The sequence below is a fragment of the Pan troglodytes genome, chromosome 7 (assembly GCF_028858775.2).
Source record: "Pan troglodytes isolate AG18354 chromosome 7, NHGRI_mPanTro3-v2.0_pri, whole genome shotgun sequence".
Classification (NCBI taxonomy): Eukaryota; Metazoa; Chordata; class Mammalia; order Primates; family Hominidae; genus Pan; species Pan troglodytes.
Window position 1 is genome coordinate 33,642,248 of NC_072405.2, and position 25,314 is coordinate 33,667,561.

Genomic DNA, 25,314 nt, shown 5'->3' on the forward strand with positions numbered 1-25,314 from the left:
TACAGAGAAACTGCAAATGTATGGCAGTTTCTGATGGTCTTTCCCTATACTGCTGTGCCTCAGTTGGAACTAGTCACTGGGTGTATTTTCATTGGTTGTTCAGGAAAGGAGGGAACATTGTGATCAAGGAGGCCTCCTGGTGACGTGCCAAGACCTTGGACATTGGAGTCAGACAGACTGCCTAGTTCTTAAGTTCTGGCTTCTCCCTTACTGGGTATGTACTATTATATTCAGAAAAAATGACAAACCCAGTAATAGTTACTGAAAATAAACCAAAACAGGAAGAACTTGGATGCAGAAGGCTACTAGCTGATCCTGCTGCCTAAGACAAGTCCCTTGATCTCCTTAAGTTTTCTTTTCTTCTCTTAAGTGGGGATTTTATGTGCTATATGCCTTGCAAATTTGCTGTAAGGATTCAGCGGGATAATCTGTATAAAACCCAGGGTAGTACCTGTCACACTGTGGTCAATACATGACAGCCCCTGACTAACCCCTCACAACTCTGCTCCTAGAAAGAGCTGATTGATAATGAGAAGTGTAAGAGAAGAGCTGGATCACACTAGAAGATTTAGTGACATTTGCCTTGAGGTCATGTAAGGGTGCAGTTGCCCACCTACTGTGGTTATTCCCCATCTTCCAGCTTCGGGCAGAAGGGGTGGGCAGATAATGTCTAGCCTCCCTCCAGCCCCGTAGTAACTTAACTAGGTCGATGGGTTTCAGGTTTTCTATCCACTATTCTTCCCAGCCTTGGAAAGCAGATCCAGCGAGCTGATCTTTGGCCTCTTTTCCTTTCTGTCAACACCTCTTCCTGCTTCCACACGGCTGAGGTGGAATCAGGGCAGATCCCCCTGCTAGATGGCCGGATGCCCATGCAGTGACTTAGACATGGTCGGATTCGTGTAATGTCTAACTTTTATCTTGTCGATAACAACTCAGTTATACTTTTTGAATATAAACAATTCTACATCTCAAGTCAAAGGATCATACTTTTTCAACTAAAAATCTGGTCTTGAAACTGAAGAATTGCAGTGTATTCGTGGACACAGTAGGGCAAGAGTTTTCAAATACAGGACTGTCCTGGAAATTCTAAGGTGTTTGGATGCCATAAACACGCTGTGCACCATCTCACCCTAAGATTTAGTTTCGTGCTATTCCTCATCTTCCCATGGGAGAAAGGGTTCAGTGAATTGTGGTCAATCGGGCTGTTTTGTTCGTGTAACTTTGGAAGACTGGATCTAATCCTACTCCTTATGGAAAAGAGATAGAAGATCTTTTCTGGTGATAGAAGGTATTGAAGGCATAGTGTTGAATCAAGTGAATTTATTATTATTATTTTTTTTTGAGATGTAGTTTCACTCTTCTCGCCCAGGCTGGAGTGCAGTAGTGAGATCTTGGTGCACTGCAACCTCTGCCTCCAGGGTTCAAGCGATTCTCATGCCTCAGTCTCCGGAGTAGCTGGGATTACAGGTGCGCATCACCACGCCTGGCTAATTTTTGTATTTTCAGTAGAGAAGGGGTTTCACCATGTTGGCCAGGCTGGTCTCAAACTCCTGATCTCAGGTGATCTGCTTGCCTTGGCCTCCCAAAGTGCTGGGATACAGGTGTGAGCCACTATGCCCAGCCAATCAAGTGAATTTAATTGCTAACATGTAGTTTGTACAAAGGACTGATCTCCCCTCACTTAAAATTTGCCAGCAATAAAGAACCCTGTGGCAGTCTATAGTTCTGGAAAAATCAGGAGCAGAAAATGCCTATAACTGGGAAGAGGGGGTAGGGGAACTTGCAGAACACACTGAATGGCCCTTTCTTCCCATCATCGCATATCCAGGCAGTTTAAAGCTGCTGGATTCTAATCTCTTTGAACCGGTGGTTATTACTGGCTGCTGGAACGTAATCTCTGAAGTACAATTAAGCTGGTCTCATGGTTTGAAACCAGCATCTTATTCCTTATTACCAAGAACAGAAAATTCCCATAGCAAACTTTGTCCTCTTGTCAGGGCATTTTATCTGGGAGTTGCAAGCCCTGCTTCAGTGTGGCTCTAACAAGAGAGCCAAGATGTGGCGTGGGACTGACTGATGGGCACCAGACATGGGTGGTGCTTTGGGTATTTTTCCAGTTTTGATTTCCTCTGACCTGGTTGCCTGGCTGTCAGGATTTCTTTTCCTTCAGGAGGCAAAAAATGGCCTTTAACTTGAATGGTTTCTTTAAAAATCAGACCTTTGCTGGTCAGACTGCACTTTTATCTGACACAGAGAAAAGGCACTAGAATGGATAGGAAGCGTGTTTGGGGCAGTGGGAATTCTCTTCTTCCCGGGGTCCCGGGAGTCAGTGTAGCTCAAGAACACAGAAGGACCCAAACACCCCATCTGGACCCAGGTGTTACAGCTACGTGGAAAAGGCATGAGATTGATTGCAATGAGCTCGACACCGGGAAAATTTGATTCAACGCCAACTGAGTGTGCAAGCAAGTGAGATGATCAGAGTCAGATGCAGTTAATCAGGAAGCTGCCTGGGAGGAGTAATTGAGTTTAATGTCTCAGTCATAGACTCAAAGACGCTTATCCTTGGGAATGGATTTTAGTGCCAGTCTCTTTATTTTACATATGAGTTTACCCTAGAGGGAATATGCCCGAAGCCACATAGCAAGTTAATGATAGAATTCGAGATAGAAGCCAAGTACCCGTACTTTCAGCCAAGCCTGTTTCCCCGTAAGTCATAAAATCTGCATGGAAGAGGAAAGGTTGGTGAACAGAGTGAATATTGATTCTTTTATACATGGAATGGTAGAAGACCAGAGAAAGGGTTTTTGACTGTGGTCTGCATTGTTTTTCTCTTTTTTGGTTTTTTTTTTTTTTGTTTTCAGAGATAGGGTCTCGTTCTGCCACCCAGGCAGGAGGGCAGTGGTGCAGTCACAGTTCACTGGTGCCTCAAACTCCCAGGCTCAAGCAATCCTCCCACCTCAGCCTCGTTGGTAGCTGGGACCACAGGCGTGCACCACCACATCTGGCTAATTTTTTATTTTTTGTAGAGACAGAGTCTTACCATTTTGTAGAGACAGAGTCTTTAGCCCATGCAGGTCTCAAACTCCTAGGCTCAAGCAGTCTTCCTACCCCAGCCTCCCAAAGTGCTAAGATTATAGGCATGAACCATTCTACCCATCCCTGTGGTCTGCATTCTTTGGGAAAATGAAGAATAGAGTCCAGGTTTTCTGATACCCATTGCAGCTGGGCCATCATCTAAATGGCCCCTCAAATTTCTATAATACTTCTGCTTTCCTGTGAGTATTGAAGGCAAAGTTATTTTTTCTTGTGACTTCGTGTTTATCTCTAGACATTCTAAAAAAAGAAAAAAAGTTATAAACATCGGGAGGCCGAGGTGGGAGGATCACCTAAGGTCAGAAGTTCGAGGCCAGCCTGGCCAGTATGGCAAAACACTGTCTCTACTAAAAATACGAAAGTTATCTCATTGTGTGGTGTGTGCCTGTGATCCCAGCTACTTGGGAGGCTGAGGCAGGAGAATTGTTTGAACCCAGGAGGTGGAGGTTGCTGTGAGCCAAGATTGCACTACTGCACTCCAGCTTGGGTGACAGAGCGAGACTCCATTAAAAAAAAAGTTATAAATATTTGGACTAAAACTACAAAAAGTGAGGCTTCGGGTATCTCCGTATCTCCAAGTAGAAGAGGGAGAAATTTTAAGCAAATGCAGGAATATCTTTGCTATCTTGAAAAAAATTTAGATTGCTTTATTTTGTGGAGCCATTCTTCACTCACATTGAAAGCAGAGTATTACATAGTGTTATTTTAAATTTAAGCTGTCAAAGTTTGTTTTTGAGTCCCTATTGTGTTCCAGGATTGTGCTCTTTTGTGGAGAGGGTCACAGAAATTCTTGGATGATGTGACAGTGGCGGATAATGCAGAAAAGGCTGAAGTGAGTGATGACGAGAGATAACTGAGAAGGCTTCTACAACAGCCGGGCCTGGGCAGTATGGGATTCAGGAAAGAAAGAGCTGGAAGGAGGGCAACTGGAGAGAGAAAATAGAGCCTCAGAGGAGCTTAGCACATGCTCTTTTTTTTTTTTTTTTTGAGATGGAGTTTCTTTCTTGTCACCCAGACTAGAGTGCAATGGTGTGATCTTGGCTTGCAGCAACCTCTGCCTCCTGGGTTCAGGCAATTCTCCTGCCTCAGCCTCTTGAGTAGCTGGGATTATAGGTACCTGCCACCACACCCAGCTAATTTTTGTATTTTTAGTAGAGACGGGGTTTCACCGTGTTGGTCAGGCTGGTCTCGAACTCCTGACCTCAGGTGATCCACCTGCCTCGGCCTCCCAAAGTGCTGGGATTACAGGCGTGAGCCACTGCGCCCGGCCAGCCTGTGCTCTTTTGGTGAGTGTTTGGTTTTCTCTTCACCTGTCCTCATATGCTTCCCCCAAAACCCATGAAGTGTCAGGGACCAACTATTATGTGAAACATCTTGCTTAGAACGCTCTTAGGAATGTAGCAACAAAGTCCATCTCCTTGAAGTGAATGGGGAAATTGTTTCCTTTGGTGTGTTATAGCTTGTCTATTCAGATTTCACTTGGCACAGTAAATCAGAGAAGAATGACTGTCTTCATCCTTCCTTGGGGGACAAACTTGGCAGACAAGGCTGGTATGGACGGGCAATAATTAAATTGCCACGGATAGTGTCTAATGTAACTGAGACTAAGAACTTGTGCACATGTACCCCAAACAAAGCACTGTGTCACACAGAGGATCCCTGGAGCCTTTGAACCCTTTCTTTACCATATTATGAGAAGCAATATCTTAACATTAGAAAACATTTTGAATTGCTAAAAGTGGACAAATGCGTTGCAAGAAAGAAAACAAGAGTCTCTTTCTGCCTAGCAGTTTTGAAAAGCAAAAACTGATAGGCTTAATTTCTCACTTCTTTTTCCAATTTTGAAGAAAATGAAATGGAAACATTTTATACAAGATTGAAGGAAAAAAGCAGGGTTTTTACCTTTGCTTATTAAAAATAGTATCTTAAAAGCCCTCATTTTTATGTTTTGCTAAGGACTGGGGGATGAGGAAGAGGCAATTCAGAAAATGCTAAAAGCAGTAAATGTAGGTAGTTTCAAAATTTTAAACAGGCTTTGCCTTCTGTGTTTTTTTAAGATCAGTGGTGTTAACAGAGCATATTGCAATCACAGATAAATGGGTTCTTCATCTCTTTCCTTTGTGTTGCCACAGAACTTTGAACTTCTGTTAGGGTTTCAACACACTCTGCTAATCTCAGTTTTGTTCATTGTCCCCTACTTTACACCAAGGCCTCTTTCCTCCTCATTTATTCTTTGTTAAGGAGTATTTTGCATGTTTTCAGCCCTGTTTCTAGTCTACACCTGGTCCAGGAATCTGTGTCCTTAGGATCGTCATAGAAGGACATCACTAGAGAATATTGTGTGCTGTCAACATCTCTCTCTGTGTGTGCATTGTTTTTTTGGGGTTTTTTTGTTTGTTTGTTTGTTTATTTTACAGAAACAAGGTCTCACTATGTTGCCCAGGCTGGTCTCCAACTCTGAGGCTCAAGTGATCCTCTTGCCTCGGCCTCCCAAAGTGCTGGGATTACAGACGTGAGCCACCATGCCCAGCCAGTGTGAGTTGTTTTTACAGCAGATAAGAAGAATGTTTTCTTATAATTTCAGAAGTATATGGTTATATAAGTATATCATGACTTTCAACTATAAAGAAGAAAGAAATGGGGCTGGGCGTGGTGGCTCACTCCTGTCATCCCAGCACTTTGGGAGACTGAGGTGGGTGGATCATCTGAGGTCGGGAGTTTGAGACCAGCCTGACCAACATGGAAAAACCCCATCTCTACCAAAAATACAAAATTAGCTGGGCGTGGTGGCGCATGCCTGTAATCCCAGCTACTTGGGAGGCTGAGGCAGGAGAATCACTTGAACGCGGGAGGCGGAGGTTGCCGTGAGCTGAGATCACGCCGTTGCACTCTAGCCTGGGCAACAAGAGCAAAACTCCGTTTCCAAAAAAAAGAAAGAAGGAAATAGATTCATAGTATATGTGGATTCAGTGGAATTCTGTGGGGTTTTATTTAACTAACATTTCAAAAGTGATACACAGAAGACTTTTCTCTGAACGCAGTACCTAAAGTAACATCCTTCCCCTATATACACAAGATCATATTGTCCTATTTATTCTTCTTGTACTTTTCATCATCAGAAATTATCTCGTGTATATATATATTATGATATAATATATGGCGTATATATTTACTTTCTTATTGCTGTCTTACCTTCTCTGGAATGTTAGATCCTTGAGGGCAGAAACTTTATTACCAGCACATAGTGGATGCTCATTAACTTAAAAAAAATTAAAACGAAGCCATCAATCATTTAGATCAGGGGTGTCCAATCTTTTGGCTTCCCTAGGCCACATTGGAAGAAGAATTGTCTTGGGCCACATATGAGATACACTAACATGAATGATAGCTGATGAGCTAAAAAACAAAAATTGCAAAAAAATATGATAATGTTTTAAGAACGTTTATGAAGTTGCATTGGGCTGCATTCAAAGCCATCCAGGGCCACAGGTTGGACAAGCTTGATTTAGAAGGTTGTGATGGCTTAGGTGTCAAGTATTTGATTCTTAAAATGATTGAAAAACAAATGATTAGTTAGTTGTAAGGTAATTTAGTTTGGTTACAGTAAGTTACTAGTGAAACCAAGATTAACAGTTTAATATGTGGATGGTCTAACAATTGGGGAAATGGGGACTTTAAAATAATATTTAAAATTATATTTTCTAGTATTTCTTTTTTCTTATCTCTGAAATTATAATTATTTCTCCATTCATAATTCACTCATTTAGTACATTTGCTAGAGTGCCTACTTGTACCAGCTATATTCTAGGGACACACAAATGAACAAACTCTCTGTCCTATAAAGGCCTACCAGCTAAGCAGGGAGGCAGATGAGTCAGTGTAACCCAGGGGTCTCCATGCTATCATGGGAACAAATTCTGGGCACTGTGGGTGGGACCGCTAACATGAAGTTGAAGTTTCAAGGTAGAGACATCTAAGTTGAGACTGAAGAAATCAGAATTACCAGTTGGCAGAGGGTGTAGTGTGAGTCAGAAAAGGATAGGGGTGGGGTAGATTTGGAGGAAAAGGACAAAAGAAGAAATAACATATTGAGAGGATCTGGAGCCTTGGAGAGAAATGGATGTGACTTTGCATGGAAGGGAACATAGATTGTTGGGGTGGAGACTGGTATGAAATGCAGCTGGGAATGTGTGGAAGAGTCAAGATATGGAAGGATCAAGATATGTGTCTGGAGGACATTGAGACTCACTGGAGGGCTTTAAACCCAGGAGGGGCATGGCTAGAGTTTTAGGGTACATGGATGATTTGATATGTTTGTGAGTATGACCCACTGTTTACCCTACAATCACCAGTTTCCACAGTTGCAAGAGGGGAGGGTGTAGAAATGGCTTGGGAGAAAGCCATTCCTATTAATATATTTTCTTAAAATCCCTGGATGCATGCAGCTTACTCTATGACACGATTGATTAAATAACACCTTATAAAGAATCAGGCCAGCCGCAGTGGCTCATGCCTCTAATCCCAGTACTTTGGGAGGCCAAGGTGGGCAGATCACTTGAGGTCAGGAGTTCAAGACCAGCCTGGCCAACGTGATGAAACCCCATCTCTACTAAAAATGCAAAAATTAGCTGGGTGTGGTGGCATGCTCCTGTAGTCCCAGCTATTCAGGAGGCTGAGGCAGGAGAATCACTTCAACCTGGGAGGTGGAGGTTACAGTTAGCCGAGTTTGTGCCACTACACTCCAGCCTGGGCAACAGAGCAAGACTCCGTCTCAAAAAAAAAAAAAAAAAATCGACCAGGCCAGACGTGGTGGCTCAAGCTTATAATCCCAGCACTTTCGGAGGCCGAGGCGGGTAGATCCATGGTGAGACCCTGTCTCTACTTGAACCCGGGAGGCAGAGGTTGTAGTGAGCCAAGATAGTGCTACTGCACTCCAGCCTGGGTGACAGAGCAAGACTCCATCACAAAAAAAAAAAAAAAGAATCGGCCAAAAGATGTTCCCTCTCATCTGTCTGACATTCCTGTTAAAAACAAACAAATAAAAAAAGGATGTTCCCATCCTCTGTCACACCTTTTTCTAAGAATCTTTTCTTCATCATATTTTCTCATCTTAGAACAACAAGCTCACCCTCTTCCGCCAGCTGCAGCAGATGACGTACAGCCTGATCGAGTGGCGGTCCCAGATCCTGTCTGGGACGCTCCCCAAGGATGAACTGGCAGAGCTCAAAAAGAAAGTCACAGCCAAAATTGATCATGGGAACAGGTAGGTAAACCAGGGATGACTTTTCACTGAAAACTTGGCGAACAGTGGGCATGTTCACGCTAATGACACTGTTTGCAGCAGACCTTTGATCTTAGAGTTGCCAAAGAATAATGCTCACTGCTCTCATTTTGTCTTTGAAGACATTTAATTTTGTTAAAAAAAAATGTCACAGTTCCCTCCATGGCCAGGCTCTGTGTTGGATCTCTGATCCCATGGAGGTGACAGATGACCAGGAAAGATGGGTCTTGGACTGAGGCTGCTCCACTTCAAATAAAGAAAACAAAAACAAAAAACCTGGCTGGGCACAGTGGCTCACACTTGTAATCCCAGTACTTTGCGAGGATGAGGCTCGAGGATCACTTGAGCCCAGTAGTTTGGAACCAGCCCAGACAACATAGCGAGGCCCCATCTCTACAATAAATATTTGGAAATTAGCTGGGGGTGGTGGTGCACACCTGTCATCCCACCTACTCGGGAGGATCACTTGAACCTGGAGGTTCAAGGCTGCAGTGAGCCATGATTGCATGCCTGCACTCCAGCCTGGGCAGCAGAGTGAGACCCTGTCTCACAAACTAAACTAAACTAAATTAATCCCTGAAAATGACCAAGCCTCTGAAGTTGACATTTTCAGATACTTGGGACTGTATCTATTTTTATTCTAACAGTGGATTCCAAATCAATACCAGACTCATTCTCTTTATTTCTCTTCATCTCCCCCTAACTGGGACCATTGTCTACGGGGTGTGAAAAGCAGACTTGCAGGAGTAGTAAAACATGTTTGTAGCCTGTTGATTATGGCTACAATCACCTCTACAGAGTTAATCACTTCATTAATCTTCTGATTAACTCAGGCACATATCCAGGCTCCAGATATCACTGCCTTTAGGAAAATGAGAAATTCAGTCCTATATCCAAATTAATGGTGGCCTGGGGTTTTTGCCTCCTGACCAGCACTTTCTTAAAAGGCAAAAGTGGTCCCTCAGTTAGCTGTTATTGGTGATTCTTTTGGAATTAGTTTCATTTTCTAAATTTCTTCAACTTGTGCATATGTGATTTTTTTCCTCCTCCTCTACCTTGCTTTTCCAGTGTTGGAATTCTTGGATATCCCTCAGAGACCTATTAAAATACAGATCATTATGCCACTTATTTAAATGTCATAGACTGTGACAACTATATTCTGAAGTAGCCGAAGTGAACATGCCATGCAAGATTCAGATTCAAGCAGTATTTAGGAAACACCTTCTATGTACATTTCATATACATTACTTGATTATAATCTTAAAACATAGGGTTGAGGTAGCTGTTATTATTTACATCTTATGGATAAAGAAACAGACCAAGTGAGCTTAAGTGATTTATTTCCCAGCCACATAGATAATAAATGGGAAAGGTTAAATTTGAACCCAAGACTTTTGACTCCATGTCTAATGCTGCCTTCTTAGGGTTAAGAATTAATAGTGCCCTTCCCTATTACTTGACCACCCAGAAGACCATACCCGCAGTGGCTGCACTGCCAGGCTTGTGGTGTCAGAGGACTTATTAAAAGGCCAATTAGGCCAAGTGAGGTTGCTCATGCCTTTAATCCCAGCAGTTTGGGAGGCTGAGGTGGGCAGATCACCAGAGGTCAGGAGTTCGAGACCAACCTGGCCAACATGACGAAACCCCATCTCTACTAAAAATATAAAAATTAGCTGGGCATGGTGGCATATGCCTGTAATCCCAGCTACTTGGAAGGCTGAGGCACAAGAATCGCTGGAACTCAGGAGGTGGAGGTTGCAGTGAGCCAAGATCACGCCACTGCACTCCAGCCTGGGTGACAGAGTGAGAATCCATCTCAAATTAATTAATTAATTAATAAAAGGCCAATTAGGTGGGATAAGGAAACTCCATTGCACATAGGACACTTCTGTCATTTGGTGTCTTGCCATGACATTGGCCTGGAGGTCCCGTGATCTCTAGCACAGGATGTTCACACCCCACAAACGGCAGAACATGACTTCTTTCCCGTTCCAGCTCTTGGAAGTAGCTCAGGAAATGGAGCTGCTGTGTCAGTGCCTTCCTGATCCAGTCTCCGAGCAGCCAGCATGGCCATTGTTCATGAGTCTGGGTAGCCTGTGGGTCTGGCCGCCATGGAAAGGAACCTGCCAGATCAAATCACTTGATAGAGATGCTGTAAAACAGGGAGGAGGGAGAGGAGGCATTTTTGCTTTCTTCCCAAAGACTTGGCACATTGCAGTGTTATCCCTGAGCGGTCTTGCTCTTTGGTGCCGGGAATGCATGCTGGGTATTCGGATAGCAGTATCCTATTTCCACCACAGTCCTCAACTTCTTGAGCCTAAGCAAAATTTTTTCTACTTCTGTGTGCACTTTGGGCACAAAAGCCTTGAGGGGAGGGATTGCACCCACGATATGGCCCTTAGTATTCCCAAGCATATGCAGAGCTACAACTTCACACACAGCCAGGTGTTCGCTTCTACTAGTTGCTGCGATAAGAGCTGTGTTAGTCCATTCTCACACTGCTATAAAGAAATACCTGAGACTGGGTAATTTATAAGAAAAGTGGTTTAATTGACTCATGGTTCTGTTGGCTGTACAGGCAGCATACCAGCTTCTGCCTCTGGGGAGGCCTCAGGAAACTTACAATCATGGCAGAAGGGGAAGCAAGCACGTCTTACATGGCCAGAGCAGGAGCAAGAGAGAGAGAGGTGGGAGGGGCTACAGACTTTTAAACAACCAGATCTCGTGAGAACTCTATCACGAGAACAGCACCAAAGGGATGGTGTTAAACCATTTATGAAGGATCCACCCCCATGATCCAATCACCTCCCACCAGGCCCCACTTCCAACATTGGGGTGAATGTGAGATTTGGGTGGGAACATAGATCCAAACCATATCAAGAGCTAACATTTAAGCTTAAGCTGAGAGTTTACTGTATGCTACGTATAGTATTAGGTACTGTACACGCATTATCTTATTAAATTCTCACAACAGGGCCAGGTGCAATGGCTTATGCCTATAATCCCAGCACTTTGGGAGGCTGAAGTGGGAGGCTCACTTGAAGCCAGGAGTTCAAGACTAGCCTGGGCAACATAGCAAGACCCCATCTCTACAATTTTTTTTTTAATTAGCTGAGCGTGGTAATGTAAGCCTGTAGTCCCAGCTACGTGGAAGGCTGAGACAGGGACTGCTTGAGCCCAGGAGTTTAAGGCTGTCTCTAAAAAATATATAAATAAATAAATTCTCACAACAACCTTGAAGGGTAAGGAATGTATACAAATGAAGAAACCAAAGTTTTGCAGAATTAAGTAAATTCTCCAGGGTCATAATGGTAGCAAGTATTCAAGCCAAGATTCAAATCCTGGTCTAAATGACACCAGAGCCCATGCTCTGGGCATGAGATAGCAGCAAGCCAGGACTTACTTCACTTGTCTCCTTTATGACCATCTTGAGTTAAGGAAATCAAGGCAAGCACTGAAATAATTTGTTCATTGGTCCTTCATAGCAATGTAATAAACAGTGAGACCACGCCCACTTGGTCTATTCCTTTACTCATAAAATGGAAATAATAACATTTACCTCCACCCTACCTCATGGCATTATAATCAATCAATGTTTGCAAAGTGTATATAGGAGGTATATGTGTATGTATGTATTTATTTATTTATTGTTTCAGGCAGGGTCTTGCTTTCTCACACAGGCTAGAGTGCAGTGGTGCAATCTTGACCCATTGCAGCCTCAACTTCCTGGGCTCAAGACATCCTCACACCTCAGCCCCCCAAGTAGTTGAGACTACAGGCGTATGCCACTACACCTGGCTAATTTTTGTATTTTTAGCAGAGACAGGGTTTCAACATGTTGCCCAGGCTGGTCTTGACCTCCTGGTCTCAAGTAATCCGCCCACCTCAGCCTCCCAAAGTGCTAGGATTACAGACGTGAACCACAGCGCCTGGCAAAGGAGGTGTTTATTAAACACAGGTTGAATCTTAATTTTGTTTGCTCTATTTACTTCATTTCATAGTTCCTCTTCGTAATAACAGAAGATTACAGTTAAGAAGCATTGGCCAGAGGAATTTAGTCAGAATCAGTGCCAATTTTACTTTTCTCTTGAGGGTCTATGGACCATATTTGCATATCCTTCTACGACTTTGGCTAATATCATCTCATGAGTTTTCTAACAGTGTTGAAAGGTGGCAGAAACTGAAATGAGAAAAGTCAATGAGGTGTGCTTCCCTGGGCTTGTCCAGCATCTCCCTTTCTAACTATGGATCCTCTGGGCTCCTTGACAAGGACTCCTCAGTAAAAAGTCTGCCCCTGGTGAGGAGAACCAGCTGACTACTCCTTTCTCTCCAGAATGCTGGGGTTAGATCTGGTGGTGCGAGATGACAATGGGAACATCCTAGACCCTGACGAAACCAGCACCATTGCCCTCTTCAAGGCCCATGAGGTGGCCTCCAAAAGGATTGAGGAAAAGATCCAAGAAGAGAAGGTACAGTTCCTCAAATGTGAAATTCTGCCCACTGAGGTTCCATTTTTGCCTTGGTTTTTAATGAAAGAAAGGGAAATCATTGAGAACAAAACTACTTCTGTAGTTTTCGTCCTCATTTTAAAAGTGAAACATAGCAGAAAGGATGAGGCAGATATATATATATATGTTCTGATATGGAAAGATCGCAAAGATACGTATTAAGTGAAAAGATCAGGATCCATAACGGTATATATGAAATGCCATTATTTGTGTTTCAAAAAATGTATATAAATCTATGCTTGCATATACATAGACTAACTCTGAAATAATAGACAAGAAATAATTATTAATGGATGCATCTGGGAAGGAAAACGGGGTGGGAGGGAGACTTCTTAAATGTGTAATCTCTTGCATTCATTGCATATATTGCAATTTCAAAATAAATAGTATTTATTTTTATTTTTTATTTATATGTTTATTTTTGAGACGGAGTCTTGCTCTGTTGCCCAGGCTGGAGTGCAGTTGTGCAGTCTCGGCTCACTGCAACCTCTGCTTCCCGGGTTCAAGCAATTCTCCTGCCTCAGCCTCCCGAGTAGCTGGGATTACAGGCACCCACCACCACACCCAGCTAATTTTTGTAATTTTTTTTTTTTTTTAGATGGAGTCTTGCTCTGTTGCCCTCGAGTGGCCAGATCTCAGCTCACTGCAACCTCTGCCTCCTGGGTTCAAGCTGTTCTCCTGCCTCAGCCTTCTGAGTAGCTGGGATTACAGGCGCTCACCACCACGCCTGGCTAATTTTTGTATTTTTTAGTAGAGACTTTCACCATATTGGCCAGGCTAGTCTTGAACTCCTGACCTCCTGTGATCCACCTGCCTGGGCCTCCCAAAGTGCTGGGATTACAGGCGTGAGCCACCAAGCCCGGCCAATTTTTGTATTTTTAGTAGAGATGGGGTTTCACCATATTGGTCAGGCTGGTCTCAAACTCCTGACCTCAGGTGATCCACCCTCCTCGACCTCCTGAAGTGCTGGGATTATAGGCATGATCCACTGCACCCAGGCTAAAATAAATAATATTTAAAAATAAAGTGTTTGAAAGACTTCAAAAGTAATAATTGGACATTAAAGAAAAATTAGAATCCATGCATGGTGCCTGATGCCTATAATCCTAGCCCTTTGGGAGGCTGAGGTGGGCAGATCATTTGAGGCCAGGAGTTCAAGACTAACTGGGCAACATAGTGACATAGTGAGACCCCATTTCTACAAAAAATTTTTTTAAAAATTAGCTGGGCATGGTAGTGCATGACTGTAGTCCCAGCTACCCAGGAGGCTGAGGCAGGAGGATCACTTGAGACTGGGAATTTAAGGCTGTAGTGAACTATGATCATACCACTGCACTCCAGCCTGGGCAACAAAGCAAGACCCTGCCTCTTAAAAAAAAAACTTACTCATATTTTGATTTCTCAGACCCAAACGTATTGACATTTTAATATTTTTTTTCCCAGTCTTTCTGTTCTAATGAGTAAAGATTTGTGTCAATTTTCTTTGGTTTGTTGGTTTGTAGTGTTTAATTCTTTAGCATGGTCATGATAATATTTGTGTTCTGAATCCAATGGCAAACCACGCCTGAAGGTAAAGCCTTTCTAGTGGAATATTTTGTTTTTAATGAGAGTTATTTCTTTATCCAGGATAATGGATCATGATGTTTGTGCTTTTGAGCTTCATTCAGAAGCTATTGTGTAAGACAAGCACTTCTTGGAGCTACCAAAACCCTGGAATTATCACCTTTAGACAGCATTTGTTTGAATGTCTGGGATTCAAGGCCCTGAACAGGACAGTCTTGATCACTGAAAATATAATGATTATATTTTGCTCACTGCATTTGTCCACTTACATACACTTTTTCTTAGCAAATGCACTTCCTCTTGGGTGTTGTCTGTGTTTTGTTTTTTGTTATTTATTGATTAATCAACTGATTGATTGAGACAGGGTCTCACTTTGTTGCCCAGGCTGGAGTTCAGTGACTCCATCATAACTCACTCACTGCAGCCTCCTCTGTTCCCAGGTAGCTGGGACTACAGGCACAGCTAATTTAAAAAAAATTTTTTTGTAGAGACAGAGGCTTGCTGTGTTGCCCAGGCTGGTCTCAAATTCCTGGGCCTCTAGTAGCACTGGGATTACAGGAATGAGCCACTGTGCCCAGGCTTTGTCTGCCATTTGCAGGCTTATTTATTTATTTTTGCCAACATTTCCCATTTGCCAAAATCAAGATGTTTTTCTCTGTTCCCTCTTTGTTCAGTCAATCCTGCAGAACCTCGACTTGCGGGGCCAGTCCATCTTCAGTACCATCCACACCTATGGCCTCTATGTGAACTTCAAGAACTTTGTCTGCAACATCGGGGAAGATGCAGAGTTGTTTATGGCCCTCTATGACCCAGACCAGTCCACTTTTATCAGGTAGCAGAGACCCACATCCCCTGCTGCTGACCTAACAAAGATACCCAGCCTTCCCCTGACCCCTACCCAGGCAGCTCTTTGCCAGATTTGAGAAGAGAAAATAGGGAAGCAGGGAAGATTTCTAAGCAGTAGAATGTAAAATCATATGGTCTATGAAGCCTTCATATGTCACTACTAGAACAATGCGGCCAGTTTGTATAATCTCTGGGATTTAGAGATCACATAAAACTCATTAGGGCTTGGAGATGGGAACAAAGAATTCAAAACACTGTGTGGGAGGGTGAGAAAGGGATGAATAGGCAGAGCACAGAGGATTTTTAGAGCAACGGCACTATTCTGTATGATGCTATAGTGGTGGATGCATGTCATTATGAATTTGTCTAAATGCACAGGACGTTCAATGCCAGGAGGGAACCCTTATGTAAACTGTGGGCTTTGGGTACATGATGTGTCAGTGTAGCTTCATCAGTTTTAACTAATGTTACTACTATGGTCGGGGGAATGTTGGTAGCAAAGGAGGTTGTGTCTGAGGGGAGAGAATATGTTATGGGACTCTATTTTCAGCTCAACTTTGCTGCAAAGCCAAAACTGCTCTAAGAAAATAATGTCTATTAAAAAACATTTTTTTAAGACTCTAAGGAGTGTAATGGGCATTGTTCAGCCCTACAGTGGTACTACTGTTTAGCAGCTAAGAAAATGGAGAATTTATTTTTGAGAAGATAGTTAAAAGTAATTGCCGACAATTTGTTTCTTTAAAAAAATTTTTTTAATGTTATAATGTGGATTACAGGGGATAGATTTGGAATGACTGTTATAAAATTAAATTCTTTTTTTATCTTTTATTTATTTTTTATTTTTTGAGACAGAGTTTAGCTCTTGTCGTACAGGCCCGCATCCTGGGTCCAAGCGATTCTCCTGCCTCAGCCTCCCAAGTAGCTGGGATTACAGGCACCTGCCACCATGCCTCACCAATTTTTGTATTTTTAGTAGAGATGGAGTTTTACCATGTTGGCCAGCCTGGTCTTGAACTCCTGACCTCAGGCGATCTGCCCGCCTTGGCCTCCCAAAGTGCTGGGATTATAGGCGTGAGCCACTGCGCCCTGCCTAAAATTAAATTATTAATTTAGCAAAGCTGAAACTTTTATTCAAAGATTTTGAGATGGAAGGACAACCCAGACCGTAGCATCCCATAAGCTCTACCATGTCTGTGCCCACCAGGAGCAGTGGGTTTCCTGCATCTGTGTGGGGCATGCCTTGCGGAGCCACAGCAGGGACGCTTCTCTAATGCCAGGACACCCGGCAGTGGCCATCTGTGTGGTCCCAGTTCCCAACTCAGCTCTTTTCACACCGGCCTGTTGAATTTCACTGAGCATTTCTGGCCTTTCCTCCTTCCCTTGTAAGTCTATACTAAGGGTAGCCTCATCTCCAACCCCAGTTAGCCTCTCATTAAGAGCAATTTTTTTTCGTTTGCCAGTGAGAACTATCTAATTCGTTGGGGCAGTAACGGGATGCCCAAGGAAATAGAGAAGCTCAATAACCTCCAAGCAGTGTTTACAGTAAGTCCTCCCTTCTGTTTAATCATTCTCTTTGTTTGTGATATGAGCATATTCACATAATGAATATGTGGAAAACGTACAAAATGAAAAGATGAAAGGAAAAATCATCAATCTGCCTAGCAGGAATAACCCACCCATTTATTCAACATGTACTTCAATGCCAGGCACTGATTTAGACACTTGAGATACATCCGTGAAAAATCGGGGAAAAAAAGCAGCTTTTGTCCTGATTGGTAGGATACATAATAAACAATAATCAATCCAGGCACAGGGGCTCACGCCTGTAATCCCAGGACTTTGGGAGGCCAAGGTGGGAGGATCACTTGAGCTCAGGAGTTCGAGACCAGTCTGTGCAACATGGTAAAACCCTGTCTCTACTAAAGAATTTAAAAAAGGAAAAATGACCTTAAAGTACAAGAGGAGTGATGCTGGCAATTCGGATATGCCAAAGAGAAGCGTGCTCCCTTTAAGTGAAAAGGTAAAACTTTATAAATACGTATGTATAGGAAAAAACAGCACATATAGAGTTCGGTACTGTCTTTGGTTTCAGGTATCCACCAGGGGTCTCAGAGCATATTCATCACAGACAAGGGGGGGCTACTCTATCAATGTGCCACGATATATGTAACTAGTCACCTGGAGTCTTTATTTTTCCATTAACAGAAGCCTTGCAGACCTAGAGTAGAAATGCAGGGTGGACGTTATCATTGATGTATATCTTGGAGACCTGAGTTAACTAAATTACAGGGGCTGGATTTGGAATGATTATGTTAAAAGTGATTCTTGCTTCAGTAAAGAGAGCTTGGGCAGCTATTTCATATAACCAATTTGAGATGTGATTAGTTTTTTTTCTGAAGTTGAACTGAATGAGAGATATCAGCTCATTCCTGGGTTTACTCACCCATCCTTAAGAAAACAAATAATGGCTGGGTGCAGTGGCTCATGTCTGTAATCCCAGCACTTTGGGAGGCCAAGGAGGCTGGATCCCTTGAGCCTAGACGTTCAAGGCCAAGGCCAGCCTGGATAACATAGGGAGACCTTGTCAAAAAAAAAAAAAAAATACAAACAAGTGTAGAACCCTAGCTGCAAGAGAAATAGGTATTTCATTGACACATCTGTCATGATTCAGTATACACGGATAAGCTCTCAATAGAGACCTCTCATAAATCAGGTGAATAGTCCCATAAAGCAGTGCCTGTCTCATAGTTGCCTCACGGGCTTGTTTTGAAGAGGAAATGAAATGTCACAGACTTGTGTGGCTACCCAATAAATGTCAGTGTTACACAAGTTTTTACTTCATTTGATGTTGAAATGCATCCTGTGCTGAGATACGTCCAAGAAGGATATACAGTCGCAATGATGAGGGCCCTGATTTTTCAATACCCTGCTTAAGCTGATGAACTGGAGACTTCCAACGGGCTGTGATCTGATTTGTAAATTTGAAGTAGGAACTGGGGAACAAAAAAGCACTTGTTTACAAGCACAAAGTCATGTTCTCTGATGCCATAATAGCTCTTGGATGGAGATGGGGGAGAAGAGAGTCGTTCTAATACTTCAGCATTGAGAAATAAGGTCGGAACAGGATTTTGTTGTAGAGGGTAAAGGAAAAAGAGACACAGGTGACACAGTGGTCCAGCCCCACCTCCTCTCACACTTTCTCTGCCCCTTTAGGACCTTAGCAGCATGGACCTCATCCGGCCCCGCGTCAGCCTGGTGTGCCAGATTGTCCGCGTGGGCCATATGGAGCTGAAGGAAGGCAAGAAGCACACCTGTGGACTCCGAAGACCTTTTGGAGTGGCAGGTACAAGAGAGACCCAGAGACAAATGTGAAATAGTGCAGTGCTGTGGAAAATAGCATGGCGATTTCTCAAAAAATTAAACATGGAACTAGCAAATGATCCAGCTGCCCTGCTTCAAAACAATCAAAAGCAAGGTCTGGAGGAGATATTTGTGCATCCATGTTTGTAGCAGTATTATTCACAATAGGCAAAAGATGGAAGTAACCTAGGTCTCCATCAGTGCATGAATGGACTAAGAAACTGTGGTGTGTACGCACAATGGAATATTACTCACCTTAAACAGGACAGGAATTTTGACTCATGCTACACACAGCGTGGATGAACCTTGAGGACTTTACACTAAGTAAATAAGTGAGACACAAAAGGACAAATACTGTATGATCCCACCTATATGAGGCACCTAGAGTAGTCAAATTCACAGAGACAGTATAGAGTGGTGAGTGTCAGGGGCTGTAGAGGGGGAATGGGGAGTTAGTGTTTAATGGGTACGGAGTTTCCATTTGGGAAAATGAGAAAGTTCTAGAGATGGAAGGTGATGATGGTTGCACAACAATGTGAATACACTTAATGCCACTGAATGGAATACTTTAAAATGGGCAAGATGGTACATTTTATGTTATGTGTGTTTTACCACAATTTTGAAAATAGAGGAAGAGAAGGAGGAAAGGAGGAAGAAAGGTGGAAGAAGGCACAGAGATAGTAAGAGATGGATCACGTTGTCATTGTCAGTATCAGACACGCAGCATTTACTGCCTGGCACTGTCCGTTTTCTTTGCATGGGTTCTGTGTCCTCACCTAGCCCACGCTCCTTTCTTTCCCCCTTAGTGCCCAACACTGTGTCTTATACACAGTAGAACCTAAGTTGTGACTATTGGAATCCTCCCTGTCTGGGTCTGCGTATTGATTTTAGTGGAATAAAATACTCGCTGGGAAGTGGTTTGCCAGTCTAGGAAATTTACTCTTCGAAGACAATGTTGTGTTTGTTTCTAAATGCTTTCAGAGATGCTCCTTGGCTTACATCAAACCCCAGAACCTGCTTAAACGCCCAGCATCTTCCTCTGTAGTTTGTTCAATTGAGGAAATACATTTTGGGCCTTACATTGACATTTTGGTTGCTCATAGATTGAAAACGATCAAGGAAATGTCATAATTCTGCTCCTGGACCTTTGGTTCCATACTTACTAAAAAGTAACCTGATGTTAAATTTCTCAAGAATTTAGCAACTCGGGCGGAGCACGATGGCTCATCCCTGTAATCCCAGCACTTTGGGAGGCCGAGGCAGGCAGATCACCTGAGGTCAGGAGTTCAAGACCAGCCTGGCCAACATGGTGAAACTCTGTCTATACTAAAAAAATACAAAAGTTAGCCAAGCGTGGTGGCATGTGCTGTAGTAGTCCCAGCTACTTGGGAGGCTGAGGCAGGAGAATTGCTTGAACAGGGGAGGTGGAGGTTGCAATGAGCCAAGATTGTGCCACTGCACTCCAACCTGGGCAAAAGAGCAAGACTGTCTTTTAATAAAAAGCAAAAGAATTTAGCAACTCGATCTTGTAGAGTTTTTAAAGTGGGTAGTCTGCAAAATTGATCCAGTAAAACCCAGACCCCTTCCTTAGCACCTCATGCGTCACTTTTTTGCTGGGCTAGGTACAGTGGGAATCACCATTGGCAAAGAAATTTTAAAAAAGTCCCTGCTTAGTACCTTTCTTCCTGCAGTGTTTGATGTTTGCTGATACTGTCCTTTTCCACAGTAACTTACTGAGGCATGAAGCAATTAGTTTCTTTAATGAAGTTTATCTTTTTCCTAGTGATGGATATTACTGATATCATACATGGGAAGGTGGATGATGAAGAAAAGCAGCATTTTATTCCCTTTCAGCAGTAAGTACTTTGGCATGTGTCCCAGGTGACTTGAGACCTGGATTAGCCATTCAATTGTCTTTTAACACAGAAACAGGTGTTAGAAACCATTTTCTCAGAGAAGGAAAGATTCTAAGCTGCAAGATTGTCAGATAGGAGCTGAACAGAAGACTTCATTCAAAGTCCTTGATGTTGGACTCCCATTGAAGAGGGTAAACTGAACTTTCCTGATTCTATAGAAAGCATCAAAGGAATATAAAAGGGCACATATCTGTCTGCCCTGGAATGCAGAGAGGGTGCCGTCCTTGTGTCAGCAATGCCAAAGTATATGTGCAGTCTATTGCATGAAACAGGCATCATGGATGACACGGAATCACGTGGGCTAGCATAGGGCTTCTCAGACTGCATCATGCATATGAATCAGGGGAGCTTGTTAGGCTGCAGGGGAGTTCTGCCTCTGACAGGCTCCCAGGTGATACTGATGTAGCTGGTCTGAGGGCCACACTGTCTGTAGCGAGGGTTTAGGAGTTGAGAGAGTGAAGGGCTGACCCACCCATGGGCCAGTGTTCCTGCATGTTGGGGGAAAGCCAGCCTGGGAGCATGTGAAAGGATCCTTGCAGAGCTTTACTAAGGCCCTCCATATGCAGGAGCTGGAGCCATGGGTAGGCCATTGAGGAGCTGTTGGGAGTAGATTCAAGCCGTGTCACTCTGAAGAAGTGCAGGTGTGAATGTCATGACCTGCTCCAGCACCTGCACAGGCAGTGGAGGCCTAGCGGAGGCCAAGAGCATTGCCGGGACCAAGTCCCACCGGGGGCCATCGTGCCAGTCAGAGGGCATCATCTCAGCTCACTTGCAGCTGCCACTGCAGACAAGTAGAACAAACTGAGAATTCCACAAACCAGCCAGAATCATATATTTGAGTTAATATATCATTTTTTACAAATGATATCACAAATTAGTGGAGAAAGATACATTATGCAAAAAAAAAAAAAAAAAAAAAAAGATTTTTGGAGAAAGCTAGCCATTTAAGATCCCTAAGTTAGATTCCAGTCTCACAACTTATGCCAGTGTAAATTTTAGATGATTAAACATACAACTGTAAGAGCTAGAATCTTAAAATATTAACGGGAAAATAGAAGTTTTATGTGGTAGTAATGGGAGGGAGGCCGTTTTAAAGATTCAGCCAAAAAAAGAAAAATTGGTAGGTTCAGCCACCCCAAAACTGTAAAGAACTTAATACATAGAAAAAAATCGATACAGTCTTTGCACTGTGTTTGAGAAAGGATGAGTATTTGTAATATATAAAGAATTAGTAGAAATTAATAAGGACATGAAGGGAATACACACACATATAGAAATGGTGTTGTACATTTATTGAGGATGAGTGAAATGCAAATCGTAACATCAAGGTTTATTTTTTATCTTGATCACACTTTAGTGTTTGGGTAGATATAAGGAGACATACATTACTTATAGAGAATATGAATTGTTACAATGCATTAAAAGCCTTAAAATTTAGACATTTCAAAAAGTGTACTCCATGATTAACAGTGATTATTTCTGTTGATGTAACTCTTGGTGATTTTGCTCCTGTTTTTGTTTTCTTGTTGTCTGTTTTTTATACAAAAAATATGTATTATATGTAATATATAAAATATAAAAATTTTAATCTTTCAATGTTAAGTCCACACCTTCGGACCAGTTTCTAAACATAATAGTGCAAATAGCCCATGCTAAGTAGTACTTGTCTCTTTTATCCAGAGGCTGCTATGAATTATTTTTTTAAAATATGGCCATTGCACTCCATCCTGGGTGACAGAGCCATACACTGTCTCAGATAAAATAAAATATAAAGTAAAAATAGATAAAATAGTTAAAAAATAAAATGCACTTACCTTGTATGCTACCACCTATATATTGACCTTCCAAGACGAGACAAATATTTTATGTAGCACAGTGCTAAAGTTAATTATGTGATAACTTTCATCTCCATGAATGCTGCTCTTGTTTTGTGCATAATATAAAACACTGCATGCACATACCTATATAAATAGGTATTGTATAATATATAAATATGTTTAAGTATATTTAATAAACATGTTGAATTTAGGGCCGGGCGCGGTGGCTCACGCCTGTAATCCCAGCACTTTGGGAGGCCGAGGCGGGCAGATCACAAGGTCAGGAGATTGAGACCACAGTGAAACCCTGTCTCTACTAAAAATACAAAAAATTAGCTGGGCACAGTGGCGGGCGCCTGTAGTCCCAGCTACTCGGGAGGCTGAGGCAGGAGAATGGCGTGAACCTGGAAGGTGGAGCTTGCAGTGAGCCAAGATCGCCCCACTGCACTCCAGCCTGGGCGACAGAGCGAGACTCCGTCTCAAAAATAAATAAATAAATAAATAAATAAATAAATAAATAAATATGTTGAATGTAATACAATGTTAATTTGTTAATTACATTTATAAATATGCTAAATAAAATACAATCATGCATCACTTAATGGCAGTGATACGTTCTGAGAAACATGTCACTAGGCTCTCGTCATTGTGTAGACAACATAGAGTGTACTTACACAAACCTGGAATATATAGACTACTACACACTTACGCTGTATGGTATAGCCTATTGCTCCTAGACTGTAAACCTGTCCAGCATGCTACTGTACTGAATACTGCAGGCAATTGTAACACAGTGCTATTTGTGTCTTTAAATATATTTAAACATAGAAAAGGTAATGAGTTGCGCTGAGATGTTAAAACAGCTATAATATCACTAGGCAATAGAAATGTTTCAGCTCCATTAATAATCTTTTTTTTTTTTTTTTTTTTTTTTTTTGAGACGGAGATTTGCTCTTGTTGCCCAGGCTGGAATGCAGTGGCGTGATCTCCGCTCACTGCAACCTCACCTCCTGGGTTCAAGCAATTCTCCTGCCTCAGCCTCCTGAGTAGCTGAGATTACAGGTGCATGCCATTACACCCAGCTAATTTTTCTATTTTTAGTAGAGACGGGGTTTCATCATGTTGGTCAGGTGAAACTCCTGACCTCAGGTGATCCACCTGCCTTGGCCTCCCAAAGTGCTGGGATTACAGGTGTGAGCCATCATGCCTGGCCAGCTCCGTTATAATCTTATGTGACCATGGTCATCTCGGCAGTCTGTCATTGACAGAAACATTGTTAGGAATATGACTGTATATTGAATAAATATAAATATAATAATAAATATAAATGTACCATATATATTATAGTACTATGAATGTATTATATTTGTATTTAAGATTATATGTACATAATAGGAGTGGCCTTCATGGATATGAAAGGTGTCTGAAACAGCCATCTGTATATTTGCTGGTGGTGATGTGCCTCCTGCTTAATTTCTGAACCAGCTTTCCTCCAGCAACCATATCACAGTACTTAGTCCTGAGATTGTCCCCACTGTATAATCCGTGCCTTGAGTCCCTGACGAACCCTGCCTTAATTTCATTACTGCTCACTGTGCAGCCAGCAGCCTCAGTGGAGTATTCATGATGCAGACTGCAGCCTCTGGCATTGAATGCCTAAGATTTATGGCAAGTGCTACTATAATCTACTTCAAAAACTTTACAGTGTTTTCCAGTAGGAGAGTATTGTATGTGTATTCTGCAAGTCCATTTAGAGAGAATCATTTGTAAAAAACAGGAACTCAAGACTATAGCAATCCCATTTGCCAGTCACATATTGCAGTGTGTTTTATTGTCAGGGTACAGGGAACCCTGCGGAGAAAACTGGCCTACATGCTGCGGACAGAGGAGACAGGAGACTATTGTACTGCACCAGGCTGATGTGCAGTTGCTGATAGTGCTTCTGCCTTCAGTAGAATGGAGGCTGTGTTTGGTTCTTTGATCGCCGTTTACGAGCCGCAGCCTGATAAGGTCACTCAAGTGGAGCTTGTTTGGCAGCACCCATGCCAAGATCTAGCTTGTCATCACATGGAAATCTGAGAACATCTACCAGACACCAGGCATATACACTGTGCTCATATATAGGGGGTTGACACTAGACAGGAGCCTTAACAGGCATGCGATCCCAGCCCATCTCTTACAGATGGAGAAACTGAGGCCCAAAGGGAGCCTTTTGCAGAGCTCACTATCAAGCAGAAGTAGACCTGGGGGCTCCCGCCCCTTCCGTGGGTGCTCTGTCTTCAATTCTATTGCATCAGCCTCTTCTGCCTCTGAAGGAGCATGGAGTGTTGCCTCTGATTTTAGTTGCTAACCGTTGGTCACCAGTTTTGTGTACTCTTGGGTTTTTTTCCTCCCTCTTTGCCTCAAGTCATTTCCAAGGTGAATTTAGTATTTAAGATGACACAAAATGGAAAAATAAAGGAAAGATAGAAAGATAGGGGTACTTAGTGTTGATATCTCCAAATTATTCCTATACGACTCACCATTATCTGAGGTTGTGCTGCAGAGACTTCCTTTCTCCCCCTCCCACCTTACCTCTTATTTCTCTTTCCCAAGAATTGCGATGGAAACCTACATCCGCCAGAGGCAGCTCATCATGTCGCCTTTGATAACATCACACGTGATTGGGGAGAATGAGCCACTCACTTCAGTCTTGAATAAAGTGATTGCAGCAAAGGAAGTGAATCACAAAGGGCAAGGTACAGTCCAGTGCCAGAGCTGGGAGGGACTCTGCTGAGGGTGGGGGACATTCACAGCTGGGTCCTTGGACTCCTGCCCTTTATTATCTTTCTCTGATACAAAACAGCCTCTGCTGGGGACCATCCCCCTCAGCTTCCTACCACAGGCTTTTAATACTGAACTCATTGAGATGCACCCAGTGGTGATTT

General features: G+C 42.7%; 1 protein-coding gene across 4 annotated transcripts in view; it reads left to right on the forward strand.

Moving 5' to 3' along the window:
* The window catches only part of DOCK5 (dedicator of cytokinesis 5), a 229,664-nt gene that overhangs the window by 98,507 nt on the left and 105,843 nt on the right, over positions 1-25,314 (forward strand). For 2 of the 4 annotated variants that reach the window (XM_519666.8, XM_009455048.5), the window contains exons 6-12: positions 8,211-8,359; positions 12,711-12,846; positions 15,123-15,280; positions 16,755-16,836; positions 18,508-18,637; positions 20,438-20,510; positions 24,983-25,125. In XM_519666.8, the coding sequence (XP_519666.2) occupies positions 8,211-8,359; positions 12,711-12,846; positions 15,123-15,280; positions 16,755-16,836; positions 18,508-18,637; positions 20,438-20,510; positions 24,983-25,125 (871 nt within the window). Of the gene's footprint in view, positions 1-8,210; positions 8,360-12,710; positions 12,847-15,122; positions 15,281-16,754; positions 16,837-18,507; positions 18,638-20,437; positions 20,511-24,982; positions 25,126-25,314 lie in introns of those variants that run through there. The other 2 variants (XM_063816247.1, XM_016959246.4) reach the window with 2 other exon arrangements.